This window comes from Pungitius pungitius, chromosome 1 (assembly GCF_949316345.1).
Source record: "Pungitius pungitius chromosome 1, fPunPun2.1, whole genome shotgun sequence".
NCBI classification, from domain to species: Eukaryota; Metazoa; Chordata; class Actinopteri; order Perciformes; family Gasterosteidae; genus Pungitius; species Pungitius pungitius.
The window spans coordinates 35,181,518-35,209,187 of record NC_084900.1 but is presented as its reverse complement, the minus strand read 5'-3'; the positions used below and the strand labels follow the sequence as shown (position 1 = coordinate 35,209,187).

Below are 27,670 nucleotides of genomic sequence, written 5' to 3'. Positions count from 1 at the left end.
AATTTAATGCAATTTAAACTAGCACGTGTTAGAAAGCTATCTAGCTATTTGGGGCGATGACTTCTTTACTCCGTCTATTGTGTCTCCAACCAGCAGAAACAGTGATGTGTGACCTCAACATATCGCTCCAGGGTTGTCAAATATATTTGATGAACAGGTAGAAACCATCAAAAGAGTAAAGTGTGCTGCTGCCACCAAGAGCTCCCAGGATTTAAAAAAAAAGAAATATATTTGTAATTTGCTAATACTGATAAAAATTAAAGTGGTTTTGTGGGTGGAGGACTGTTGGAGGAGGAGCATGAAGATTGTGGTCACCCAAAGAACGTTTTAAGCTGAATGCTGTCAGATCGTCTGATGGGGAGTCAGAGGAGAGCCCGTCCTCAAGGAAACAATCAGGAATGATCTCATTATTGTTTGCGGGTCAAACATGTGAACATGTTAGACTTGAGTGAAATAAAATAGTTTCAGGGACAGGAGACAATGTGTGCATGCTTTTACAAATCAACAGAGACAAAGGCTCAGGTCCGGGACCAGGCAGTCTGGGTTGGGAGGATGGCAGATTGTCCACAGTCGGGTCAGATGGTGATGCTGTGCTGGTGCAGTTTGGCCACAAGGACCTCATGGGTTAAATTATGTCTTGTGATTATTCCAACAATCTGGGAAAGATGGCAGACAACAAAGAACCAGACACAACATTAGCACTGTAGGCTGGACTGAAACATAACCACATTTTGGTTTCATTAAATCATGATCATGATAAAATGAAAGTATTATTATTAATATTATTATGATCAAAACACTGACTGGTACCAGCCCGTGAGATCTGGTTTTATCCACTCTTCCATGTGGCTACTTACTTCCCCCACAGCGTTAACCACCGGGAGGTGTCGCAGCCCCATGGTCCTGAATAGGTTGAACACCTGGGAGATGTGGGTGTTGGGCGACACGGTGTAAGGACATGGGTTCATGTAGGGGGCGACATCCTGGGAACACAGGTTTATTTGTTTTGAAATAAATAATTGAATTCTTATTTTTTTCCTAAGAAACTTTAGACAGGTCGTACCACTATCATGCGGGGGTTGAGCAGGCCCAGGTCGAGGTCATGGATATCAGGGTAGCGTGGGTAATCTTCAGTCATCTCGGCATACGACAACCTGGGCTGAGTGGCGCTCTGAGAGTAAAGAGAACATACGTCACAAAACCAAATGATCGTGTGAGTGAGTGAGTGAGTGAGTGAGTGAGTGAGTGACACACCGACTGGTTTTCAGCGTAGCAGACCCCCCTGATGAGCAGGTTGACCAGCTGGGAGCGCAGGATGAGGCCGTGGAAGGTGAGTGGTCTGAAGCGCTCCTCCATGGTCCACTCCTCACTGGGAGACTGGTCTGGGTTCAGGTTGGGGTAGGGAGCGTGTCTGCAACAACACAACAGTTAGTGTCTCACTGTGAGGACACTGACAATACATATCATTGTACCAAAACAAGACTACTCTGTGTATTATACTTGTATTTAAATTGCCTAATAATCTAAAAAAGAACTTAAAATCAAATACAAACAAATGAAAATCCACATCTATTGAACTTTCCCCTTTCATTACTGGAGGGAGTGTTTTAGGAGCCTACGCTGCTCCCTGGTGGGTACCATTAAAACACCATGCTTTCTGTGACAAATAATGACAAAACCGGTCAATCCGCTCTTAAAAACACGACGATGAATGAATCTTGTCATATATTCATGACTATCGTACCTGGTACGAGTGTGTGCAAAGGTGTATACTGCATCCTACCTCCTCTCTAACATCTGCTGCAGCAGGTCCTCTCCCTCCTCGGCCGGCTCCACCACCACGTTGTGCTCGTCACAGACGTTCCTCAGCTCACTGGATGGGTACGACTTCATGGACTGGCAGCGGCGCCGCTGTTCCCCCGCACGGGACACTACACTGGACTTCTACATGCAACCGTGGAGGAGAAGTACACAACATCAGTTTGCACACGTCACTTGATGTCGAGACCCAGATCCATTCCCTCACCCTCAAACTTAACCTTAAATCAATTAGCAATACATTCCAACAGAATATCCCTTCCAGCTTCATTTATGTTTTGTGTTATAAGGATAGAAAAATGCTCATCAAAATGAAACGTTGTATTTTCTTCATTTATTGGCTGATGAGAAACTGTTTTTGTCTCTTATTAATTTGTTAAAAGACAGAAACGCAGTGGGAGAGCTTATTGCCTTATTGAGAAAAATACACTGAGGCTCGGAGTCTGCTGAAATGTCTCTTTGTCAAACTGGAGCGAGCCCATGATGTCAAAGCACAGGACATACCTTGAAGCGGATATTGTTGCTGACCAGGATGTTGCCCTTCATGAAGTCCCGTTCGTTCTGCCGGTTTTCAGTGACCACGGGGAAGGCGTTATAAACAGTGGTTCGCAGGATGCTGACCAGAGACTGGACCCGGGTGTGGGGGTAGACATAGGTCAGGTTTGGCTCCATGATGTCACTGGCTGTCAGCCTTGATCAGATGAGAGGAAACACAGACACAAACGAATGGTTTGGTCCTGAAGCTGCTGAGAGCTGATCCCCGATGTCTGACCTGGTGTCCCCCTCCCTAAATCTAACCTGTCCATTTCAACCTCAGTCTCCCACTCCAGCAGCGGCACTCCCCTGAGCTGGATGTGGATGTCATAGATGCCCTTGTTGAAGAAGTCTCCAGTCCACTTGGCAACCTGATGATCAACACAAATCCATTTACAACATGAATAACAGGAAGCACATGAGTCATACACACTTCTCAGATTCCATATCCTTGTTACAATTCTAAACAGTACGCTGAAAGTGCTGAAATATGTAGCATGACGGTACCATTAGAGTGATCATGATGGGCAACCCGTATGTGATTTCATTGGTGGATTCAATGAGGATGACAGTCAGACTGATGGTCATTCTGACTACGCCTCCAAGGAAGGCAGCAGCTCCAATGAGAGCAAAGGTCCCAGAGTAGATGTCCAACCCCAGTTTCCTAACAGAGGACGGACACACAATAAGAAGCAGTACCGCTCCAGTCGCAGGGTGACAAGGAGCAGTGGGGGAATGGGTGAAAAGACTTAAACCAACGGGCCGTCTCCCCCAACTACATTGTATTTACACTTCTCTAAAGCTCAAAGTCTGGTTGAGGCAGCGGAGAAAGTGCATGAAAACCAGCCAGTCAGCAGTCTGACACAGTGAGGCTCTTTGCTTAGTCATCAGGGAGGTCCCATATCAGCTCTCTCAGCTCCTCAGGGACAAATCGCTCTCGTCACCAGCTGGTCTCCGACCAATGACACGGCTCTTTGTGAGATTATTTGATATTTCATAGCGAGTGGGAACAGCACACATAGAAGTTATTGTTCTTACACTTTGAGGATGTTGGCAACCAGACGTCCAAAAGCCGCCCCACAGAGCAGGGAGGGCACAAAGAGGCCGCTGGGTACAGACACACCGTAAGTCCAGCAGGCCAACAGGAAGTACAGCAGGAAGAAGACCGACAGAGTCACAGGGCTGAAGGTACCTGACGGGAAGAGCAGCAGGCGGTCTTCAGTATGACTAATATGGACCACCTCAAAAGTGAGCGATGGGAAGCTGGGAACATTCTGTGGTCCTGCACAACACTCAGGGAGTAAGAACAGAAGGATACATGATGATCATATATATTTAATGACTTTCACAGTTTTACCTACTCACTCACTCACTTACTGTGCTGTGTTTGAAATGGCTGAAGCCCTAAATGCAGCGCTGTGTAAAGGGCTTATGCATAGAAAATAGGTAAAAGATGTAGGGCATGATCAATAACCAGTAAGACTATTAAACTGTAACGACAATAATACTAATAGCCCAGCTAAACAACACGCAAAAGAAACAAACAAAGAGGAAAATGTTCTATCTGCTAGGAGATGGTAGAGAGCAGCAGGGATTTAAATGACATCATTCACCTGGAAAAGAAGGTTACGAGGTTGTGTGTGCGTGGTCTCACCATCCTGGTGGAAGAGCTGGTGGATGGCAGCCTCCTGTGGGTTGAAGAACAACGTGGCCATGTCGTTGTAGGTCTTGTTGGTGCAAAAGAACTGTCGAATGGTTGAGTTGATGTCCTCACTGCCGGACAGCTGGAAACACAAAACCTTTTGAGGAATGTCATGTCCTACCTTGCAGTGAAACATCTGTACTTTGACTATTAAACAATTAAACGGAACGGTTCAGTCTAGTGGACATGATCTATTTAAAAGGCCTTTTTGACCTTGATTTAGAGTATGGAAAATGATGGAGAATCAGCAGGGGTGACATAACGTAGGATCATGTTGGCAGTACTGCCCTGTAGCATGAAGACCAAGTGGATATGACGAGACTGGACAGACAAACAGCTGCACTGTAAACGTGGTCGTGTGTCACTGGGAGAAAGGAGCTGCCACTTACTGTGGTGTTATGGGATGTGGGGGAAGAAAAGTCACGGCATTCGCCCAACAGTATGGACGCCGCAAATATGACCACGGTGGTCACCATGCTGACCAGCAGACTCTCGAGAACTCTAGAAAAGGTTATCAGACCAAAGGCCAGTTAGACAAACAGAAACTAGCACCACATTCCCACAGCTGACATCCAAGACTGTGCGTCCAGCAGTCACCTGACAAACTTGGCCTTGGGATGGATGTGCTTAATGCGATACTTGGACAGGTACTTGTTCAAGCAGTTGAAGAGCGCCCCCAGCAGCCCCCCCACCACCCCCATCAGGACAAAGAAGGCCAGGTCCACAGCGGTCCACAGGTGGCAGTTTTTATCTCCATCTGAACACTAAAGATCACCAGGTTAACACAGCTACTTTAGTTTGGATGCTCGAATAAACCTATAAACAGCTAACAATGCTGGTTAAGCATCCAAATCTTTATTCCTATCTTCTTCTTTTTTATTTACCAACTACATTTTCAGCTTCTTTACATTTTCAGCTATTAAAAGTGTTCAGCTTTTCCAATATTCAGCTCCTTCAGGAGAAGGGTACTATGACAGCTTTCTACACTTTATGCTTGAATGAATATAAATCAACATTCACAATGAGTCTTAATGAAATGTCTGCAACTCTGTACTTTGGTCAAAATACCACAAAGATCATTTAGAAAAGCACCCTTTATGCCCTGTCTAAAACAGGTTGGGTTGAACTGAGTTGTTGCCATCAATAAAACACCAGATATATTATATATATACCACAATAGTTACATGACTTGTATAATGATTTCATGTTTGAACAGATATTTTGCATCAAATGAGGAGACAAGAGCAATGTTTTCTTGACCTTGAACTCTCCAAAGTTGAGCAGACCAGGCAGCTGGAAGGAGCCCCACTTGTTGAAGTTAATCCCTGAACGGAAGAAGTTGAGGGTGAAGGTGGCCGACATGGAACAGAAGAGCTGAAACAAAAAGGTGACGGGGGATCTGAGGGAGGAAAACACTGCACAGCTGGGAGGAAACTGCAAAGTAGGATGAGATGTCCCTGGTTTGTTGGAGTCATGTCGGAGGGTTAGCAGATGAGGGATGATCACTTCTGGATGAGGACCATTAACCTCTGCATAGAGTACTCACGTATCGACACACTGACTCATTCCACTAGTGTTAATATAAAAGGGGGGACTGTGGCCCAGCGTTTGATTGGCCAGGCACTTAACCCTGAAATTGCCAAAATTCCCCTTCAATGTGTAAATGTTGTGTGTGAATGATGACATGTAGTGTGAAAAAGAGCTTTGAGTGGTCAGAAGACGGCCAAGACACACATACAGAGTACAGTCTGATGTCCATTAAAAACAGAGTCAGCAGAAAGAACCAAACGTTTAGACTTTGTGTTCATTGGACACGGTGACGCACCACTTTCCAAGTGAGGGCCTGGTTCCAGAAAGAGGAGCCCTCCTCCAGACTGAAGAGCGTGCCACCTATGGGAGCGCCAAAGGCAGCGGCGACTCCAGCAGCGGCCCCCGCCGACACAAAGTCCCGCTTGTCCCTGCAAAGAGCACACGCTGAGCTAAAGCCCCCAATGTTTGCCCCGTCCTGGGACTCGGGAAGCATTCTACATGCGTGTCGCAGCCATACCTGTCGCTGCGGAAGTAGGGAAAATCAAATTTGATCTTCTTGAAAGTGATGCTCTGAAACTGATGGAAGTAGAACAATTATGATGAGCAAACCTCCACCATGAGGAGTCACTGTTTAACCATTTAAAGAGTAATTAAGCACCAGCATTTTGGCAGAAGTGACTCTACCGTGAAAAAACTACTTTCTGAAGGTCGAAGGTGACAAACTGAGTCAGAAGTACTGTTCAGTCACTTTTATTCTCAGACCACTTCTTACAACCCGCGTAGCTTGACCATCACATCACCAACATTTTCTTTCTTTTTGGAAAATAAGCCATCATCACAAAATCAGTTGAATGATTCGTATCTAACGAGAGCAATGCCCTTTCCTACACTGTCACATGAGTGAATGGATTAAGATTCAGTACTCGTTTGGTAGCTGGCTAGTTAGCCAGATAGCCTGCTAATTCCACCTTGCTTTCATGCTATGGTTACAGAGTCGTAGTAGTACATTCTTACATGCTTAAAAAAAAGGTTCTCAACATAAGCGGCTAAACCAGTCGTACTTCTAGGTGTGGACATGTGGCGGCGTACCTGAGGAAGGCCAGCTCCCACAATGGCTCCGCTGTGTATCATCGGACCTTCTTTCCCCACAAACAGACCTGAGTGGACACACACACAGTCAGAGGCTCTGTCCACTACCTGCTCATAGTGGCACATGGAGCAGCGTGGTGGGAACCATAAGGTTGGTGGTTCAAATCCCGGCTGCCCCATGTTCCATGTCAAAGACACCTGACCCCTAAAATGTAACGCATGGGTTATGATGTAATGTAGGTCGCTTTGGATAAAAGCGTCAGCTAAATGACATGTAGTGGAATAATGTGATGCTCATAAATGATGTTTATTTCATCTGCAATCTCACATGCTGGTTTAAGATATATTACTCTTACGGGGATCCTCCCTACGGTGTTACAGTGTTACTCTGTGTGCGCTCCAGAGTCCCCCCAACGGCACAATGACTGCTGTCAGGTTTGCCAAGTAACATTTTCTGGTTACATACTGTACTCTGTACTTTACCTCCAGCCACACTGAACAGGACTCCAGCAGCTTTGCAGAGGAAAGTTCTCAGCCGGACAATTCCTGGGATCTTCACTCCGTTCAAGTAACTCTTGATTTCAGGGATCCCCGAGCCAGCAGCTACTGGCTGGAAACAGGACATGAACACATGGCATGTTTTACAGATTAGTGTATAGTGTATGTAGTGTACAAAAATGCAACACAAGCTACCTACTACCAACCTACTCATACCAGGTAGAAGTGGGCTCAACAGGCTGCTAAACGCAGGACAGTTCCCACCAGAAACCAAAAAGCACGAGAATTTTAGTTCTAACAACAACGCTTCCTCTTGAAGTTTGGGGAGTGAAAAGTCACGTACATGTCAGTACGGGTTCAAGCTCAGGTAAAGATTAAACATGATAAATCCAAAGAAAAGAACCACTTATTTGAGCAGTCCTACCTCAATGAGGACGAGCACACTGGCGATGAAGACAAAGGTCATGTTGAACCCCAGGAGCTCCAGCAGAGACAGAGGGAGACAGCCTTTTTCCGTGCACCGCTCTACAGCTGGAGCCAGTCAGTTAAGGTAGAACATGGCAACACTGAGGAGGACCCCGTCTCTTTAGAATGAACCCATCCATTGTTGTCAGAGTTATGTGACTGTAACAAAGCAACACGTTTACACACAACAATTTACACTTACACATTGTATGACAACTATCTGAGACTTTATCACTCGCCTCCCCATCACAAACTGTATTTGAGCATACCTTATTTTCCTAAAGGTTAATCTAATGTATGATGATGAGTTTGCATGAGCGTTAAAGGATACAATCTCCAACCACAGTGAACTTGATTTTGCTGAAGAGGCGTACAAAGAAATCCACAAAGAGGCCCACCTGAAAGACACATGAAGACATTGCTCCCTGGTCATCTGCAACATGTTGGAATCCAGCAGACGAAGGTACCCACAATGCACCTACCAGACCCACTGTGACTCCGATGGCAAACATCATGACCCAACGTACTGCTTCATACTTTTGGGCTTTCTATTGACAGAGGAAAACATTTTTTCATATTCATCTCAAATTGAACATTTTAATTTTGAAAGAATAATCATGAATTTAAATGCGTGATTATTTTTTTTTCCTCAAACTTTGATCCAAGACCTGTGTGTATGTGATTTAGTTAACTACAGCAGCAGATTTTCAATAAGAATAAAAAAAAATCAAATATTGGAGGCCAGTTTAAAAACATTACACAAGACCAAATGATGTGGCCTGAGAACATTAATAGTTCTAACATAAACCGCTGTGGAATAAATTCCCACCCATGAAGAAAGCTGGAGAAACATCGTAGCACACTACAGCGCCTCTAAGGCACACAATACAAATCCAATCAGCACGCTCTCCAGAACCAGTGTCTACAGATGAGTGAGGATACATGTAAACGGTCCCACCTTGTTGTCCATCCCCTCCAGAATCTCCACATAGGGCTCATTGATGCAGCGGTCATAATCCAAGCTCTGTCAAAGCCCAAACAAACACGGTGTAAGTATTACCAGGGCCACACATCCAGGGGCTCTCTTTGGTCCATGGGGCTGCAGGAAGAAGTCAACATGGAGATCTAAAAGGTCTCACCTCATAATCTTTCCTGGGTAGAATCTCATCATCGTCATCTTGGATTTCCCCAAGAATTGTCTTGAGTAAAAAAGAGGAACATTACGTTTATCTACAAACAATAGAGCTCCAGCAGGGGAAGTAAACAGGACGTTCAACCTAAATTAGCATGAGGGAAACAGCATTCCCCTTAGACAAAGGTTACAGCGTAAAGTGGACCGTTACACACAAACACCACCACACATCTCTGAGCAGCTGGGTGGAGCAGAGCCAGAGGAGGACACCGTGCGCAGCTCAGGAGGACATCCGAGAGGAAATATGTCTGAGGAACAATCAAGAGATCTTCGTTTTGACACGTTGTTAAAATGTATGAATTTACCAGTTCCTCGGGTGTCCGCGTCTCCCCTTCTCTGCAGCAACATTGGCAACACAAACAGCTTCCACAACACGCCATCTTTGTTGTTGCGTCATGCTGCGTTCGGGGTTGTTAAACTGCCAAATTTGTCTATATAAAAATGCAGACATTTAGAGGATAGGACATGGAACTGTAGAAGTCTTACAGCTAATAAGAAGTCCTAAAACTCTTCTGAAGTTGTATTATTAAATATTTGTTAATTCCAAAGTTGTGAGGTTTGAAGGTTAGATTTCCGATGACACCTAAATGCATCTTGAGCCCCCATACAGTTCCATGTCACGTGAAAGGCTGAAGATTCAAGTCAAGCCTGCGTTTAATTTACGCACAAAAAAAAAACAATAAACCTAAACGACGCCAGAAAGATGTATGAAAACATTAGCAGATTATGAATTATTACACCGATTCGATTGAAAGAAAACAATTTAATTAGTTAACGAGCTGATTTTCTAATATATCATATTTGACTTCCCCTAAATATATGAATAATCCATGCTGCATTCTCCTTCCGTGGGATAAAAAATTAGAATATTATTATTGTATAACAAAAACCTATAATTTTACGATTCAAAATCGACAAACGTGCGATTTTTTTATTAATGTCAATCAAGCTCAACTAAATTAAAACGCATCTCATACTGCGTGGGGCAAATGTGGCGTGTGCACGATCGAGTGTTACCTTTTTGTTTGATGAAATAATACAATGAAATTGTCTTTACAACGTGTGCACGGACCCAGACGAGCGGAACACTGGGTTGCGTCCACGCACTAGTTTAGAACCGGCTGCGGTAAATGCGACACGGCGTCGGTGACGCCCGCTAAGGGGCATCGCTGCTTCGGATACCGGGGGGGGCGCCCCTCTCGACTTTTGAGGGTTTCCAACACTGCAGCAGGTAACGCTCAGTGCTGGATGGAAGACGGTCTGGGAAACGGGAAAGACTGACACATTACCGGCAAAACACCCGGCAGGTGCAGGTGGGAGATGCACGGTCCACCCTCCCAAAACCAACCTCAACCCAAACCCAACGCACCGGGTTCACACTCGGTAGAACGGGGCAAGAGTTGAAGTTACTTGGGAGTGTTTTTTTCTGTTGACATTGCTTGTGGGTTACCGTGACGTAACGTTAGCTCCAGAGAGCTAGCACGCTCTAAATAACTTTGCTACCATACTTGGAAGGTGCATGGCCGCGCGCATATGTGTGTTATACGTGGTTTTAACATGAGCAGCTCGTGGCACGCTGTGGGTCCACGAGGTCTCCCCCTGCATCCACTCCAGAGATTAGCCTGTTCCCAGCTGTCCCTGTTAAAGCTCCGTCACGGTATAGGACATGGACATAACGTAACGTTATATGAACTTGAAGCGGGACTTTGAGAATATAGTTAGCTAAAATAATTTAGGCAAAATAAATTGGAATTCCCCCAAATGTATGAGATTAATAATTTATATTTTCATTGTATGATTTTCCACGTGGAATAATAACCGGATGCTCACATGTTGACTCCATAGAGTTATGGCTGACGGCCTCGACGTGTGGACGGAACTGAGTCGGAACCATTAGTGTGTTCTTTGTTCACAGCATAATTTGCCGGCATGGTGAACCAGGTTCAGCGAGGCGACAGGAGTTTGCAGTCATGCAAGAGCGACTCCAGCGGCGGGGAGAGCTCCAGGGAGAGCTCCCGGAGCTCCACTCCGGTGCTGGACGGGGACCGCTGCGACCGGCTGCGGGACAAGATGCGCAGGAGGACGGATTCCGGAGACCGCTGGTTCTCGCTGGAGTTCTTTCCTCCCCGCACAGCCAGTGGAGCGGTCAACCTCATCTCAAGGCACGTGGAATCACACTTTAAGTTACTTGATTACATTTCTTTTGAGTGTGTGTGTGTGTGTGTATTTTTCTATATATATATATATATATATATATATATATATATATATATATATATATATATATATATATAACTGCTACTCCAGCTCACTGCAGGTTCGGTTCATTGGTGTCACTTGGTGTGTGAATGGTGGTCTGTCTGTATGCCAGCCCTCCATGCCATGACGCCATATGTTGTTTCTTCAGATTTGACCGCATGGGCTCCGGGGGGCCCCTGTTCATCGACATCACCTGGCATCCTGCAGGCGACCCGGGCTCAGACAAGGAAACCTCTTCTATGATGATTGCCAGCACAGCGGTCAATTACTGTGGCCTGGAGAGCGTTCTCCACTTGACCTGCTGCGACCAGACCAAAGAGAAGATCACCGGCTACCTGGCCAAAGCTAAGCACCTTGGCCTCAAGAACATCATGGCCCTGAGGGGAGGTAGGACCGATGACGCGTGTCCACGTGACTGGATTGCTCCGATGGAGACGCTCACTTGCTTCTCCCAGGTGAGGCGCTGAGGTGTGTTCTTCTGACCTCTCCACAGACCCAATCGGAGCAGACTGGGAGGAAGAGGAAGAAGGTTTCAACTACGCCACCGACCTTGTTAAACATATCCGATCAGAGTTCGAGGACTACTTTGACATCTGTGTTGCTGGTATGTTCTCCGCCACCAGATCAGGGGAGGGAAGTTTAAACGGAAGTGCATTTGAAGCTTCAGTCGGTGATTTCGATCTGTCCGCATGTCCAGGCTACCCCACAGGCCACCCGGAGGCCGAGAGCTACGAGGAGGATCTCCGGCACCTGAAGGAGAAGGTTGACGCTGGAGCAGACTTCATCATCACCCAGCTGTTCTTCAGGGCAGACACCTTTCTCAAGTTCCTGGATGACTGCAGGGCGATTGGTATCACCTGTCCCATCCTGCCTGGCATCTTCCCCATTCAGGTGAGTCACTGCTGCTTCCAGCAATGCTGTCCTCATAGAGAAGTTTGTGCAAGCCGACTTTTGCAAATTACATTTTCATTTATAATCTCAATTTAAAATATGATCATTAAACATTCTTCCCATTACTTAAATCTCCATTTAGTTCTCTCTCTCACACACTGCTATATTATTATTTTTTAGGGGTCACGTTTGTTGCTTAGCTTCAGTGATTAGGTGAAATAAAATAAAGATTGGTAGGGGAACATTAGCAGACTACTAATGCTTTGTTTCCTGAACGTATTGTACATCTTTTCATTCTGGACACATGACATCCATTGCAGTCTGTCCACCTTTAGAGAAAGATCCCTCCCTTGTTCCTTTTTTCTCCCCGTTAAAGGGATTTAACATTTTTCAGTTTTAGTTGTTCCTGTGCCGATGTGAGGCATTGGGACAGAGGATGTTGCATGTGTACAGACTGTAAAGCCCTCTGAGATAAAATAAGGTAAAATATAGGTAGATAAATGGTCAGATGGGATAGAACTATGTTGTGAACCAGGGCTTTGTTTGCTCCCTGTTATCAAACCGACCATTCAGGGCCACAAAGCCGGCCTTTTAATCTGTTCCTCTGCAGGGTTACCAGTCTTTGCGCCAGCTGGTCAAGCTGTCCAAGCTGGAGATACCAGAGGAGATCACCAGAGTCATCGAGCCCATCAAAGACAACGACGCCGCTATCCGTAACTACGGAGTCCAGCAGGCGGTGGAGATGTGTCGCGTGCTGCTTGACAGCGGCAAGGTGCCAGGCCTCCACTTCTACACCCTGAATCGAGAGGTCGCCATCATGGAGGTTCTTCGACAGCTGGGCCTTTGGATAGAAGACCCGAGGTCAGACATGCCTCCACCTGCACACTGATGCTTTGAGCTAGAGTCACAAGTAGTAAAAGAGAGAGAGGCGGGAGGAGCAGGCAATGCTTAAAGTAAAGGGTTACTTGTTCTGCAACATACAGCATTTTTATTTCTTTATAGTATTGCAGTGTTTCCCATAGGTTTTAAACTTGTTTTAGTTTTTTAAAAATTGCACACTTTTTCAGCACGGTGGGGTGGGGGGGGGGGGGAAGAGTGGGGGCACCCCCCTGTTACAATGGTAGGGGAGACGCTGTATGGTTCTCTATAAGAACTAGTACAGTAAATGAACCTTTTAACCCTTTAACCCCCATCAGACTGCCTCTCTCATATTTGGGTTGGAATGTCATCCTGGATGAATGCAGCCATCTGTCTCAGATATTCAGTGCTCCGGTGTTTCTGCCAGGCGACCTCTTCCTTGGGCGGTGAGTGCTCATCCCAAACGGAAGGTGGAAGATGTCCGACCCATCTTCTGGGCATCCAGGCCCAAGAGCTACATCTACAGGACCCAGGACTGGGATGACTTTCCCAATGGCAGATGGTACAAACACACGTGAACTCGGGCTGGGAGGTTCACCAGTTCAACCATTCCGTTATCATTTTAGCAGAGCTGCTGTGCCTTCGCTGGCAACACTAGCAGCTAATACGCTACAAGCTTACTGGATGGAGAGTTTCAATCAGTGAACAGCTGTTCAGGTCCTTTCTAAGGTCACCGCCACAATCCTACAAAATACTGGGATTGTTGGCCATACTGCCCAGCTCGAGCTCACAATATTTTAATATACCTTAATGTTCATCTTGTTGTCAATGTGGTTTCTGTGCTGTTTGACAAAGATGACGTGTTCTGTCGTTGTTGTCTTCAGGGGAAATTCCTCGTCTCCAGCCTTTGGAGAGTTAAACGACTATTACCTGTTCTACTTGAAGAGCAAGTCATCCAAAGACGCTCTCCTGCAGATGTGGGGCGATGAGCTCAAGAATGAAGAGAGTGTCTTTGAGGTCTTCACCTGCTACATCACAGCCCAAACAAACTGCAATGGACACAAGGTAGACCAGCATCCTCTGCCCATGGCGTCTAACACTGCTCACGGGAAGCAGTGAGCATCTTAGTCAAAGGATTCAATGTTGTTGCAATGTCGAATTAAAATGTTTTTATTTTAATATAATGGAATATGACTAAATAATATAAACTAGTGTGAAAAGTGAATTATAAACAACTTAATGTAAGAACTAAAACCTGGTGCATGCATATGTAATCACCAGAGAGAGAGAGCACAACTCTGAAGGAGCTGGAGAGCTCTGCAGCACCAGTTTAAGAAGTGGGGTTTACTCAAAGAGTGATCAGAGGACCGCAGTGCAAGGCGCCCTTTATACTGGGTAGAATGGTTCCCCTTTGTTATTAAGTGTGTAGCCCATCGACATGACGCTGGGTTCCATCCCTCCTGCCAGTCATCACCAACTGTCTCTTACCTTCTGGTTGTTCCTTCAGCAAGAAAGACGTGCTCAATGGATCCAGGGCAGATGCTCCACATTTCACTTTCTTTCCCTTGAGACCCTCTTGGGCTGTTTTGGCAGGATGCTTCGAGTCATTGACCGTCTGCACTGTGCAGCTGAATGTGAGACATTACATCCAAAACGCGTGATAGTTCTTCTCTCGACACACACACAGATTGTTCTTAGTCTGGAACTCTGTTGAAGGGGGTTTTCTTCGCCTGCTAAAGAATTCTTCGGTCATCACCCCAGAACTTCTGGGTGTTTAGGTGCTGCTGAGCTCACCAATGCTCTTTGTCTTCATGAATCTATAAATGGTTGATTCCTGATTATTGGTCTGGATTCTTCAGCCCTATGATGACTTCACTGATAGCAACTGCATTCTTGGACTTCATATTGAGAGTTGACATCTGATTTCAAATGCAAGTCACACTCTAGACCTTTCCATGTGCTCCTTGTTAATGAATTAGTGAGGAATAACAAACATTTAGCCACAGAACAGATGATTAGCCCATTGTCCAATTACCGTTGGTCCCTTCAGAAGGAGGAACCATGTATAATGTACATCCTACATCCTAATTTGGATGTAAATACTCTCAAATTGAAGCTGAACTCTGAGTCTGCACTCAAAGCACATCCGGATTAGATCATTTTAAATACACAGTGCTTGTGTAGAGACCCACAATGATGACAACTTTTTCAATGTTCAGATAGTTATGAACCTGAATGTAGGTGAAAAAAGGCAGTCCTTGAAGTCTGCTTTATCTGCCAATCAAAGGACACATCCTGGTTGAAGGTAATTCCAAGATTGTTTACAGTGCTGCGGAATGCCAGAGCAATTCCATGTAGAGAAACTATATCAACCCCAGACAGGTGACCTCTATTTGATCTGAGGTCAACATCATAGTTGCTGGCCATCCAGGTTTTGACGTCCTTAAGACATTCTTGAAGTCTAACAAGCTGGCTGGTCTGACTTCTCTATGGATACAATTCTCGTATTGTCTGCATAATGCAAGTTTATAGCGTTTTCTAAGACTATACCCAAAGGTATAGTTTGTGTCCCCCTGCTGCAAGTGTTGATGCTAAGCTAGGCTTACCACATCCTGACCCCAGCTCTGTACTGCACACATGAGACAGATATGCTGCTGAGCATCTCACTCTCTGAAAGGGAGCAGTGCTTCCAGAAATATCGTCCCACGGTTGTCTTCAAAAGTGCGAGGAGAGCGTGTTGATCTCATAAAGGTTTACACTCCCCCCAGGTGTTGTGTTTGCCGTGGAATGATGAGCCTCTGGCCCCAGAGACCAACCTGCTGAAGGATGAGCTGGAGAAGGTGAACAGACGAGGAGTCCTCACCATCAACTCTCAGCCCAACATCAACGGCAAACCCTCTGCAGACCCCATCGCAGGCTGGGGACCTCCTGGGGGCTACGTCTTCCAGAAGGTAAATATACAGATATATTCTTGTTTTGATAGGTGCCTTTTTGCTCTGGTTTGTGCTTTGTGGATGGGGGGGTGTCAACATGTTCCTCTGCTGTCTTGTTTGAAATCCAACAGGCGTATCTGGAGTTCTTCACCTCCAGTGAGAATGTGACCGCTCTCCTTAAAGTACTGAAGAAGTATGAGCCCCGTGTCAACTACCACATCGTTAATGTGCACGTGAGTGTCCACAAAGCATCATCGTTGTTTGTGTTCCTGACATGTCCTAATGAATGTGCTGTGTGCAGGGGCGAAACCTGACAAACGCCCCCGACATGCAGCCCAACGCTGTGACCTGGGGGATCTTCCCCGGCAGGGAGATCGTGCAGCCCACAGTGGTGGACCCGGACAGCTTCATGTACTGGAAGGTAAGGGCGACGTGCACATCAACAAAAAGCTCCTGATCCAGAAATACTTGTACTGATCATGTAATCAATAAGTCAATAAATGTTATCCTCAGCATGTGTAGTTCTTAGTAGTACGTGTCCATCAGGGCAGATGTCCTTCCCCTCAAGCCTGTCCCCATGTGTTCCCCCAGGACGAAGCCTTCGCCTTGTGGATCGAGCAGTGGGCCAAGCTCTACGAAGACGAGTCTCCTTCACGCATGATCATCAAGTACATCCACGACAACTACTTCCTGGTCAACCTGGTGGACAATGACTTTCCTCTGGAGAGCTGCCTGTGGCAGGTCATCGATGATATGTTCAAGATGCTTGATGCCCCTCCAGAGCCTGAGGATGGATGTGTCTCTGAATGACATCACAGAAGCCTTTTAAGGAACAGCATTATGGGATTGTTGCTTACCTACAATCCAGAGCGTAGACTACGCAGTGGACCTTTTGGTATTTTTAAGAGTGAATAGAAAATGGAAGCATACTATAAAGGGCTAAGATATCTGCGTGTGCGTGCACATGTTGCCAGCACTAGCGGACACACTATTACCCAGAATACCTCTGCCCCCCGCCCTATCTCAGCCAACCAAAGTGTTAAACCTCCATGATCTGTGGCTTCATCCTCCTCAGCACACACTGAGCTCACTAAAAAACAGCTGTCTTTAAAATAACTTTTCACTAAGTTATTTTCATAAGTCAAATGTTTTTTTAAGTTGGGGTATAAACCAAATGTAGGTGTAAGTGAATTTCTGATGATTCTGTAAGAAAGTAAGAGTTCAGCTGCTGAGGACTCCACTGTGCCATGGACCTATCTGCCCTCTGCCTTAACATGTTTTATATGTAAGTCATATTTATTTGTTCTGCCTGCTCAAAGCATTAAATCAATTTAAATACTAAGTGACTTGGTGAGTTTGTTACTGAGCCACATCTGCACTTCTAAAACATGTTGCCTTGCAGTAACAAGTCCTCCTATAAAGGCCCAATTCCCACTGATGTAGACAAGTCGTTTTTGAAAGTGAAGTAAGACGATCATTTGATGTCCATGGAAGTCACTGCATTACCACACGCAACATGGGGTGGTTTTAGTTACATTATTATTCCCCACATTAAACCCTGTGTCCAATTAAAGTTGCAGAAAACAAATCAATTAACTCACAAGTTTTTCCACATCAAACTGATATTAAATTTATTCATTTAATATGCTTCCCTCAAATGACACTGTATTTCCACATGGACATTATGAAAATATTGCCACTAAGTATTTTCCTTTTACAATGTGACATTTCATAAATCCTTACAAAACAAAATTGTGTTCACATCTGCTTTAGTCATTAAACTACAGTTTAAACCTGCATCCAAAGTGTTCTCAGTTATAAGACATGATTGTTTTCATCAAATCTTTCTGTATCCTTTTTTTCTAAAATGCCGTTCAGTTTAAAACAAGCCTTTCATCACAAATCACAGCACACTCCATTTATTCTGTAATAAAAACGTGTTCTATGTGAATCTAGAAACTTTGTAATCCATCTAAATGAATTCATAAATATTCCTATTTGTTAATGAGTGGAATTTTTTTTTCAACTGTTTCCAAAAAAAAAGAACATAGTTTAATTTAGTATTAAATAGTCCTGTCTTTGGATGTCCATTGGTATGTACGGAACGTAGTTAATACAATAATTATATGTAATTTTGAATATATTATGTAAAAGTAAGCTAGATACTGACTTCATTAGTTACACATACAAAGGCTACACTTTACAGTCTGACTTTCTCACTCGATATTAAGCTATTGTGACGATCAAAAATAACGATAAAACAATTGACATGGTCCATGAAATAATACAGTTATGGGTTTGGAGAGTTCAAAGGTACAGGGGTGCACAGTGATGCATGACTGAGTCCAACCCCCACTGCTGCAGCTTTACCTGTGCCTTCCTTTAAAGGGTGACGGAACCAGTGGAGTCGTCAGTCAGTATGAAGACTAAAGCTTGAATGAAACAATCCTACCATTAGTTGTGTGGATGTCTGAAGCACAACGGCAGTGTCCGTAGGTAACAGGTAACTCTGCTGCATGCCAGATGGGATGTACAGCAGCTCTCAAAGGTCAGGGTTGTCCCCCCTGAGGGTGTTGAACTCTTCAGGGGCCGAGTACTTGTCGGCACCCTGACCGGCTGACTGGCGGAAACCCGCTGAAATCTCATCGAAGGTGAGACCCTTAGTCTCTGGGACCTTGAAGTAGGTGAAGGTGAAGAAGCCGATCAGCAGGATGGTGAAGATGATGAAGACGTATGGGCCACAGACTTGCTGCCAGACATCAAAGGCAATAACGTCATTTCTTTTGAATTATATATAGTCGTGGACAAAAGATAAATGGAATATGCCTCATGATCTTACCTCGACATACGGGAAAAACATTCCCACCAAAAAGTTGGCCGACCAATTGGAGAAACCAGCAACGGCGATGGCAGCGGGCCGGGGCCCCTGGCTGAAGAGCTCGGCCACGATGAACCAGGGAATGGGGCCGGGGCCAATCTCAAAAAAGGCTACAAAACTGAAGATGGCCACAATGCTGATATAGGACATCCATCCGAGCTGGTCCTGAGGAACACAGAAGCCCACACTGTCTATCCCTCTCTTCAAAAGCCTAATGCACAGGTGGACGTAATCGGATCCTGGGCCCTACCATCGATAACCCAGCGCTGCCATTTTAACCAGTTCAGCTGTTCCAGCGTCCTGAAAACCCACCAAACCGTGACATGCATTGTAAATCATAAATGATTCCACTCAACCAATCAAATCTATGTATTCGTATAGGCATCGTAGCTTGAGTGAGATGTACAGAGAGGGAGGGACTGGACGAGAGACCCAACAGTCTTAAGGACACGTGAGTCACAGAAGTTCTTTCCAAAGGAGAAAGGTGGTCAGCATTCCAGAACCTTTCACCAAAAATGGACAGACTCTGAAATGTTAGTTCACAACCTCATGTGTTCAGAGTGATGATGATTGAAAGAGACTTTGTGAAATGTAGCTTACTTACAAAAAATACTTAAGTAAAAGTAAAATTACAGATTTGAAAAAATACTTTAAAAGTAGAAGTACACAAAAAAACTACTCAATTACAGTAACGCGAGTAAATGTAATTCGTTACTTTCCAATGGGTTAAGTCACAATGATTTTAAACACTTACCAACAGCGCCATGGCAACGGTTAGAAGAACTGCTGAAACAGCCATTCCCATCAATCCGGTGAGGTGGAGGGGTCTCCTGCCCACACGCTCCACCACAAAAAGCTGCACAGAAGGTGGAATGGATGGTACTACTGAATGGAGGTATGAAGTCACTTGACTGTTGATTCAGGCGTTATAACTTACAGAGACCACCGTAAACGCAGTGTTGACCACTCCTGCACCAATGGTTGCGTAGACCGGCTGGGACACGCCTGCCCGCTCAAAGATCCTTGTCGAGTAGTAAAACACCTAAACATGATGACATGGACAGGAAGAGTTACTCTACATTAGCTCCACCTTCCTTTCCCTTCAGCGGTTTGTGACCCGCTACATCATCTCCTCAGGAGAAAGCGTTTACAATGTGACCTATCAAATATATTCTTCCTTGTGATGCATGCAGTCTGTAACTATCGTAGACCTCCTCCACTTACAGCGTTGATTCCAGACAGCTGCTGTGAGAGCTGCATCATGATGGCCACAAAGATCGGCTGGCGGTACACGGGGGAGCGGAAGAGCTCGGGGATGGTCACCGTCTTCTCCCTCATCATCTGCTGGCTCTCCTCCTTCATCTCCTGCATGTCCTCGGCCACATTGTCAGTGCCACGCAGCTTCACCAGGACTGGAATACAGCGCCTCAAGTTACAGGCTGTGTGTGTGTGTGTGTGTGTGTGTGTGTGTGTGTGTGTGTGTGTGTGTGTGTGTGTGGGGCGCTCACTGCTGCGGGCCTTGCTCTCCTCGTTGCGGTTGATGAGCAGGTACCGGGGGCTCTCGGGGCAGAAGGGCAGCACAACACACTGCAGCACCGCTGGCAGCAGAGTGAAAGCCAGCAGGAGGGGCCACAGGGAGGCGTTGCCCATGATGGATTCCATCCCAAAGATCTGCATCACATTGGATGGTATTTCAATAACTTCTAACTTACCCATACCTATCTAGTGGTTTTGGACTGGGTATTAATGTGAGCACAGTGTGTTTTAGTTGGAACACAAGCAGAGAAGGAACACTCCGAGGAGAACCACGGGTCTGGTAGCTGCTCTGCTCCATAGTGGACGACACCCTCCCCCTTGAGGAAATGACCTTGTCACTTAGAAAACTCATGTTGAGGTTGCTGTGTGTGGATCGATGTGTTTACTTTGACTGTGAGCTTCATCACGTTGGCACAATGTCAATGTGAAGGCTTTGTGCTACTGACATTAACACCGTAATCCCATTATGACTGGATTATTGTGTGCAACACATCTAGTCAACATCCCTACATTCACCAAGATGCTACGTATTGTAGAGACCCAAGATTGAGAGAAGCTGCTCTTCATGTCTTAGATCAGAGATGTCCTCCATGTCAAAATTTGTTACGTGTATGCACATCTCAGAACTAAATGCATGCATGAGTTATGTCAACTAGTGGTTGATGACAGGAATGTATTCATTCTACAGAATCATTCCGATCATTCTTTAATGTTTTTTATCCAGCCTTTATTTGTCCTGTCAGCTATTATGCAAAACAGAGTTGTTCTTTGAATACCGGCCATGGTAACCTGAACATTAGAATTTTTATTTTTTATTTTTTTAAATCTACTGGAGAAAAGAAGAGCCCAGTCATACTGGAAGAGTTGGTCCTCACCTGCGCCATGAGAATGCCAATCACTACCCCAAGCTGATGCAGGGTTCCTAATGCTCCGCGGAGAGGTGTGGGTGAGATTTCCTCTACATATATGGGCACAAAGCCGGTGCTGAGGCCGGAGTAGAGACCCACAATGAAGCGACCAACGATCAGCATCTCAAAGGAAGCAGCCAGCTTGGAGAAGCCCATAAATGCAGCAGCAACGAAGGCGAGCGCGTTGGCCATGAGCATGGAGTTCTTCCTTTAGAGACATGAAAGGTTGTTTGGCATTTCAAGGGGAGAGGATGTCATAAAGGTCGGTGGTCATAGGAAGAACCCTACCTGCCGAAGCGGTTGACGAAGAAGCCAACGGAGGAGGAGCCGAACATTCCTCCCACGGAGAAGATGGCCACAGAGAGCGACCACAGACCCGTAAGTGTTCCTTGAGAAATGGGCTCGGCAAACCTGCTGCTCCACGTCTCATTGTAGAAGCTCTCAATGATCTGAAACATAAAACACACCTTTTGACTCAACGTGTCAGATGAATAGAGAGATCCCCTAAATGTTCATCGAGTGCCATCATCAGGTCTTTTGTTCAGACTGAAACGTCTCAAGAACTATGGAATGGATTACTGTGACTTCTGGTGCAGACATGGTCCCCAGAAGACAAACCCTAATTTGTTGATCCTTTTTCTCCAGCTCCTTCGGGGCTGGAGAAGTCCGTGTACTTGGCAGCATGGAACTATAATATAAAGTATTCACATGAAAATGTTCCAGTAAGAAAGCAGGACATTTAGTGGAGGGATATTAACCCACAATGCATTGTTATACTTTGTATATTTTTCCCGTTGAATCATTTCACATCATTGCTGTAATAACCATGGGGTCATAAGCGCTTTGAGTGAGACTAGAGCGCTATACAAGAACAGTCTGTTTAACATTTATGGTCCACCTGAAAGCACAAGATCTTTAACTTGCCTGGTAACCTTGAGCTCCTTAATCCTAAATGCCCCCAACAACTCATGCATTATCTCATTAACCTGCTCGCTGTCTTTTCCAATATCAATCAGACCTCCTTCAGAGGCAACCGACAAGCTGCTTTAAACACAAAGATTAACCCTGCTTACAAAAACACTACATTTCTCCTTCACATCTTCCACCACAAAACAAACACCTTACTTACTAAACACTAAACAAATTGTAGCACTGAAATTGTACTTATAATGGCTCTTATCTATATCTTTATGGTTGAAATGCACTTATTGTAAGTTGCTTTGGAAAATAGCGTCAGCTATTTGACATGTAATAATTTCATCCAAGTTGGATCTTTTCAGTCAAGTTAATTGGGATCAGCCTAATGCAGGAAAGGGGGGGGGGGGGGTCAGGAAAGCTCATCTAGATCTTGGGTTTGTTGCAGGATCGTCCTCTTTGTGTCAGGTCAAATCAGTGGCTAAACAATCCGCATACGTTAGGCAGCACTTCCCAGCACTGGCACACTGCTGCTCTAGTGACCAACTAAAAACAAGTAAGTAAGTAAGAGTTCCTTTACCCCACGAGCCAATCAAAGCATCAACTGGACTTAATCAGTTATCTGAATAACTGCTGGGTGAAGGCAACAAATGTACCCAATAAGCTTTTAGTATACAAGCACACATGTACGGCACTGCCACTGTCCACTCTCACATCTTTCATATATGTATATATTTTTTAAATATTCGGTACATTTATGTGTCCTTTTTACCTCCCTTTACCTCCTTTAGCTCACCAACTACAGTAAATACTCACGTTCTGAGGAGCGTTGATGACACCAGTGTTGTAGCCAAACTGCAGAGAGCCAATCACAGCTGTGCCCACAGCCAGCATCAGCTGGGGTGTCACCTGTTGTTGAGACACAGAAACACAGATAAAGGAGTGCACTTCACCAAAAGTCTTGTCCTAACTCCTCACCACCTTGTTGTACTATGATATAGTATCTATGGAGAGGCGTTTTAGTGTAGGGACATTTGAAAAGGAGTTGGAAAGCATCAAGTATCTCCAATTCTTACAGTTATGTAGTTTTTAACAAACACTGTGTAGTTGTGACGAACCTGCAGAGCATCACTACAAAACTACTAGCACATTGGGGGCCTTCCCTTTGTACAGTAGAGTACTAAAGATAGCGTAGTGAGCTGCCTGCTGATGGAGTTAAGGTCAAACGATCAATTAGAGTCATGCTGAGGGGAGTGGGTTGAACGAGAGGTTAATGCTACACAGATGGACGTGTGGTTTCCCTCATCAACACGCCGAATGTTGGAGAGAACAGCTGAAACATTGTCTCCCAATTCCACACCAAACAAAGCAGGTTTTGTGATGTATTCGCACTGGACATGAACTTAAGACGCCACGAAGGATTGTTTAACTTAAAAGAGCAGAAGTACAATTTAGCATACTTATGTTACTAATTCCATCTTGCGCTGCTTTCAACTTCTCCGCTGGACATTTGCAGTTTAGTCCCCTACATTTAGTTGAGGTATACCTTTTTGCTAATCCACTAATCCATGAGCTGAGAATGAAGACACTCTCTGGGTACATCCCAAGTGTCTGGTTTTCATTTGCTGTTGTTCTGCTGCTCTGAATTGTCCCAAAGGTCTTGTGTCTGTCTGCACTGAGGGACAAGGAGCGAGGAAAAGACACAGGTGGGGAAATGTGGATGCAATTGGAACGCATCCTCTGTTTGTGTAGTTATCCAAGCTTCACTGGGCTTTGTTAACCTACATGCACTAACATGCCCTTCAGTGCATCTGATGGAGGTTACAGCTGGTAACGGCGTCATGGGAAAACAGCATGTCATGTGTTGTGCGGCTTGTGGTGGAAATCCTGCTTGATTTGAATGTAATAAATTTCAGCTTGAAATATATCTTTTTTATAATTTCTCTTTACCTAAGCACATTTTCAAATGGGTTTTGATTTTAATTTCTAACTCAATTTACACTGTTGGTGGTTAACGTTTCCCACAATGCACTTTCCTAACAGAAGAAAGGTAAGTGCAGCCCATAGTTGCATGAAGGTTAATCGCAGGCAAGACAGAAATATGTGTGTATGTACGTGTGTGTGTGTAATTTCTGCAGTGGGTTTTCATATATTGTTATCAAAGTATTTGTCTGCTGCTATTGGCTGTTTTAATGCTACAAACATTTTTTTACAACGACAATGAATATAAAAACCTTTAAACATAACAGTCACCTTACTTTATTCCATCACTATGACTTTATGTACACTATCGAGTGCTGCTTTTACCTTTTGTCATGCCTTTCTACACAAATAGTCAATTTACAACATTGTCATGGAGCTCTTTGATGACGATTCAGTTACCTGGCCGCTGCACTCCATGCCGGCTGCTTGGATCACTCAAAGTCCACGCTTAGAAGTATCCGGATGGATAATCCGTTAGATCAGTATATATTTCTCTTTCTACTAAAGCAAGTTGTCATAATGCTGTCTGCGATGTACTTTAGTCTAACATCGATGTAAACGTCTGTGGTCAGCCTCCATTCACTTGCTGCCGTAAGCTGCTTAATGACGTCACCACTAAGTGGATCTTAATGAGCTGCCGTGCCGCCAGAGGAGGGAAACTCCAGCGCTGATTGGCTAAGATTACACCGTAACTAGAGCATGATAAATAGATGTAAAATCTGAGCAGTAAAATTAACATATTCATAATCCTAGTGTAGAAGAAAAGTTGGACAGTAGTATTTCAGTAACAATACTTTAGCTACCTTGCATAAATATTAGGGCTGTCAAATGATTAAAAATTTTAATCAAATTAATCAGAATTTTCAGTGGATTAATCATGATTAATCACACCTGAACCCTAACCATTTTTTCTTTCTGAAATGCATACTAAATAAATAACAGGACACAGATACATAATTATCATTATTATCATCATTATTATTTTTTACATAAATACATGTTATTGATATTTGATTTTTTAATTCATTTCAGAAAATAATCAAAGCAATGTTATTTGATAAGTCACAGACTGATTTCCCTGCATGGCTCTAGAAGGGTCTCGAGCCTCTGCAGTTTATCCCACTCTGCTGTGAGTTTGTGCTCCTGATGGTTCAGGGCTGCGATGACCAGACATGACCAGACATGTCAACCCTCCCGATGTTTCAAAGCCCCTCCCGAAAATCTCCCGGACCGACCTTTCTCCCGATTTCCACCCGAACAACAATATTGCTGCACCACCCGTCACTGGGCGCGCCGTTTCAGACCGAACAATAATAAAGGTTACACCTTGAAGTCGAGCGCGGCGATTAGAACGACTGGCGCTGCAAAGAAATCCGCTAGCACCCCCCATTTCAGTGTGAAATATCCCCATACCTGGGAGGATTTAGATCGCATTGACTTCTCTTCCTCCGCATGTTTCAGAACAGTATTACGGGTCTCTCCGATGGTCCTCTACCTCAGCGCTGCTCTTAGCAAAGCTCTGCTGGGCGGAGCTTTTTTTCTCTGTTCTGCTGCGCGAGAACGGGGAGGGGGGGGGGTGCGGGTCTCTGGCGCAAACGACTTGCTGAACCTGACGGCCTGACATATGCCTGCAGGTGGCAGTAATGTGTTGTATAGGATGAAGTGCATTCCCTAGAGGAAGAGGCACTTTACTGACCTGAATAATTTGTCACACTGCGCATGCGTGAAATGCGTCAAAAAAATTGACGTAATTAACAACAAACAGCTGATTAACGCCGTTAACGCGCTATTTTTGACAGCCCTAATAAATATGTATATATGCACAATATCACCACTATTGGGTGACTACTGTATGTGATGTATGATTTGTTTGGTTATGGGTTTTTTAGACATACTGTATATAGTCATACAGTCACTAATGAATAATGTGCACAGTAAATATAAAAGTGTGATTTTCGTCTTCTCAACAGGAAATAATGTTTGTAAGTGTTGGGTTAATTGTACAAAAGTTATTTCACTCATTGCTCTATTTTCCTTACTAGAAGTGTTGTTCTCTTTTATACTTACTAGATGTGTTTCTCTATACAAGTGTATCTCTCTTAGTGCAGGAGGAGAAACTGCCTGTCCTTGAAAGATATGCAGGGAGTGCAGGCAGTTTCAATGTATCTCTCATACTGCATGGGAGGAATTGCCTGTCCCGGAAAGGTATGCAATTGTTGTAGATTGTGCAGGGCAAACAGGGTTCAACTGATTTCACCCCTTCCCTCAGCAGTTGAAACCTTATGTAACTAGGGCGCTCCTAAGACAATAAAATGCCAGGAGAGCGGAGGCTGCTTCAGAGTGAGTTTGGAGGATTGCAACTGAACAGTCTCCGAGCACTCTCCTTGCAAGTATACCATACTCAATTCTCTGTGTCTTTCTTTGTGCAGGTTGTTGAATACAATGTTGGGGGTTTAAACCTAACAGTAAGCATTACAAACTACAAGCTTTAACTTTCAAATGTTTTGTTTCAGGAACTGCAATGGAAAGCCCCTGAGTGAAAGAACAGACGTTTTCGTAGTGGATGGACAATGATGGTGGATGATGAAGAGGCCATTTCCTTGGCCATGGGTCTCGTGTTGGCGCTCTGTTGTGTTTTTTATCTTGCATACTCTTGTCAGCGGATTTGACAGTCGGCCACAGACGCTCAGTGAGGAACCAACAGCTGATGTGGACTTGGTGTGTCAGAGCCCAAAGAGGTTTGTTTAGGACTGGACCCAACACTTTTTTCTACTGAAAGGCAGCAATTTACTTACTATACCGTATGTCACGCAGGTCGAAGGCAGGCAGGGAGGGAGGGAGGGAGGGAGGACTCAAACGCAGCGTTCCAACAAAACAAAGTGCTCTTTAATATTCTCAATGGAACCGACATACACCGACCTGAGCCGTGCAACAGGAAACAAACATGCGACATGAGGCAAGAGACTGACAGGGCTTAAATACACAAGGGAGGTGCAGGTGATTGAACACAGGTGGAAACGATCATTGACAATCACAGGGGAAGACAGGACCAGGCAGGAAGTGAATTTTGGATTGTGGGTTTTACCGTTGACCCTCTCTTTAGCCCAAAAGACACCAATGTTTATGCCAGAGGTGGGATCAAGTCACTGTTAGGCAAGTCACAAGCAAGTCTCAAGTCATTGCCCTCGAGTCCCGAGTCAAGTCGAGTCAAAGACGAAGCAAGTCCCAAGTCGAGACACAAGTCAAAGCCAACAAGTCTCAAGTCGAGTCACAAGTCGTACCATTTTAGTTTTGAGTCATTTCGAGTCCTTTTATTATAGTGGGGACGGGGAACCCTGGGTGATGGTGCGCTGCCTCACAGACCTAGACTACGAAGGGAAGGGTAACGGTGGATCGACTGTGACTGTGTTATAGTACTGTAACGCTCACCCCAATGCTGCAGCGTAAATAAGGAGGCGATGACTGGCTTGCAACTCCGCTGCATTTATTTATATAAAACAACTCAACTTCGGTCACTGTTGGCCGTCACCACGCCGAACGAACACTTCCGCATACACGGCCCCCCAAAACTCGGGTTGTCTCGCGTAACTACAGCTGGTAACGGAGCATAACGTGAACACATGCAACATCTGCATAACTGATTAACTAATAACTTTAACTCAGCTCATTACACTACTTTAA

At 44.8% G+C, this 27,670-nt stretch overlaps 3 protein-coding genes across 8 annotated transcripts; 1 reads left to right on the top strand and 2 right to left on the bottom strand.

Moving 5' to 3' along the window:
- Window positions 1-219: 219 nt before the first annotated feature.
- Window positions 220-9,860, bottom strand: clcn6 (chloride channel 6). 2 transcript variants are annotated; one of them, XM_037481110.2, is made up of 24 exons: window positions 9,846-9,860; window positions 9,134-9,259; window positions 8,776-8,835; window positions 8,595-8,660; window positions 8,119-8,184; window positions 7,968-8,034; window positions 7,596-7,702; window positions 7,157-7,283; window positions 6,674-6,741; window positions 6,102-6,160; window positions 5,880-6,012; window positions 5,315-5,428; window positions 4,652-4,818; window positions 4,444-4,555; window positions 4,007-4,136; window positions 3,391-3,544; window positions 2,860-3,016; window positions 2,617-2,723; window positions 2,323-2,509; window positions 1,784-1,944; window positions 1,255-1,411; window positions 1,064-1,171; window positions 858-983; window positions 220-656 (listed from the first exon to the last, which is right to left on the bottom strand). In XM_037481110.2, the coding sequence occupies exons 2-24, from the start codon at window positions 9,206-9,208 to the stop codon at window positions 576-578; spliced, it is 2,589 nt and encodes an 862-aa protein (XP_037337007.1). In that variant the 5' UTR covers window positions 9,209-9,259; window positions 9,846-9,860; the 3' UTR covers window positions 220-575. The 2 variants fall into 2 exon arrangements, with proteins under 2 accessions (XP_037337007.1, XP_062422132.1); XM_062566148.1 differs by lacking the exon at window positions 9,846-9,860 and having other exon boundaries at window positions 9,134-9,274.
- mthfr (methylenetetrahydrofolate reductase (NAD(P)H)) lies at window positions 9,849-17,111 on the top strand. Of its 4 annotated transcripts, none has more exons than XM_037481114.2 (12): window positions 9,849-10,135; window positions 10,744-10,990; window positions 11,236-11,474; window positions 11,581-11,691; window positions 11,785-11,978; window positions 12,589-12,839; window positions 13,264-13,398; window positions 13,721-13,901; window positions 15,605-15,787; window positions 15,901-16,002; window positions 16,071-16,190; window positions 16,361-17,111. In XM_037481114.2, exons 2-12 carry the CDS (start codon window positions 10,758-10,760, stop codon window positions 16,577-16,579), a joined length of 1,968 nt encoding a protein of 655 aa, XP_037337011.1. In that variant the 5' UTR covers window positions 9,849-10,135; window positions 10,744-10,757; the 3' UTR covers window positions 16,580-17,111. The 4 variants fall into 4 exon arrangements, with proteins under 4 accessions (XP_037337011.1, XP_037337012.1, XP_037337009.1 ...); XM_037481115.2 differs by having other exon boundaries at window positions 9,850-10,059; XM_037481112.2 differs by having other exon boundaries at window positions 9,851-10,141.
- A 5-nt stretch (window positions 17,112-17,116) lies between these two features.
- Window positions 17,117-26,929, bottom strand: LOC119223714 (solute carrier family 2, facilitated glucose transporter member 1-like). Of its 2 annotated transcripts, none has more exons than XM_037481119.2 (10): window positions 24,389-24,666; window positions 22,823-22,915; window positions 21,380-21,540; window positions 21,059-21,299; window positions 20,156-20,318; window positions 19,872-20,059; window positions 19,585-19,689; window positions 19,402-19,503; window positions 18,609-18,812; window positions 17,117-18,518 (listed from the first exon to the last, which is right to left on the bottom strand). In XM_037481119.2, the coding sequence occupies exons 1-10, from the start codon at window positions 24,404-24,406 to the stop codon at window positions 18,312-18,314; spliced, it is 1,482 nt and encodes a 493-aa protein (XP_037337016.1). In that variant the 5' UTR covers window positions 24,407-24,666; the 3' UTR covers window positions 17,117-18,311. The 2 variants fall into 2 exon arrangements, with proteins under 2 accessions (XP_037337016.1, XP_037337017.1); XM_037481120.2 differs by lacking the exon at window positions 24,389-24,666 and adding an exon at window positions 26,785-26,929 and having other exon boundaries at window positions 17,118-18,518.
- Window positions 26,930-27,670: the final 741 nt, after the last annotated feature.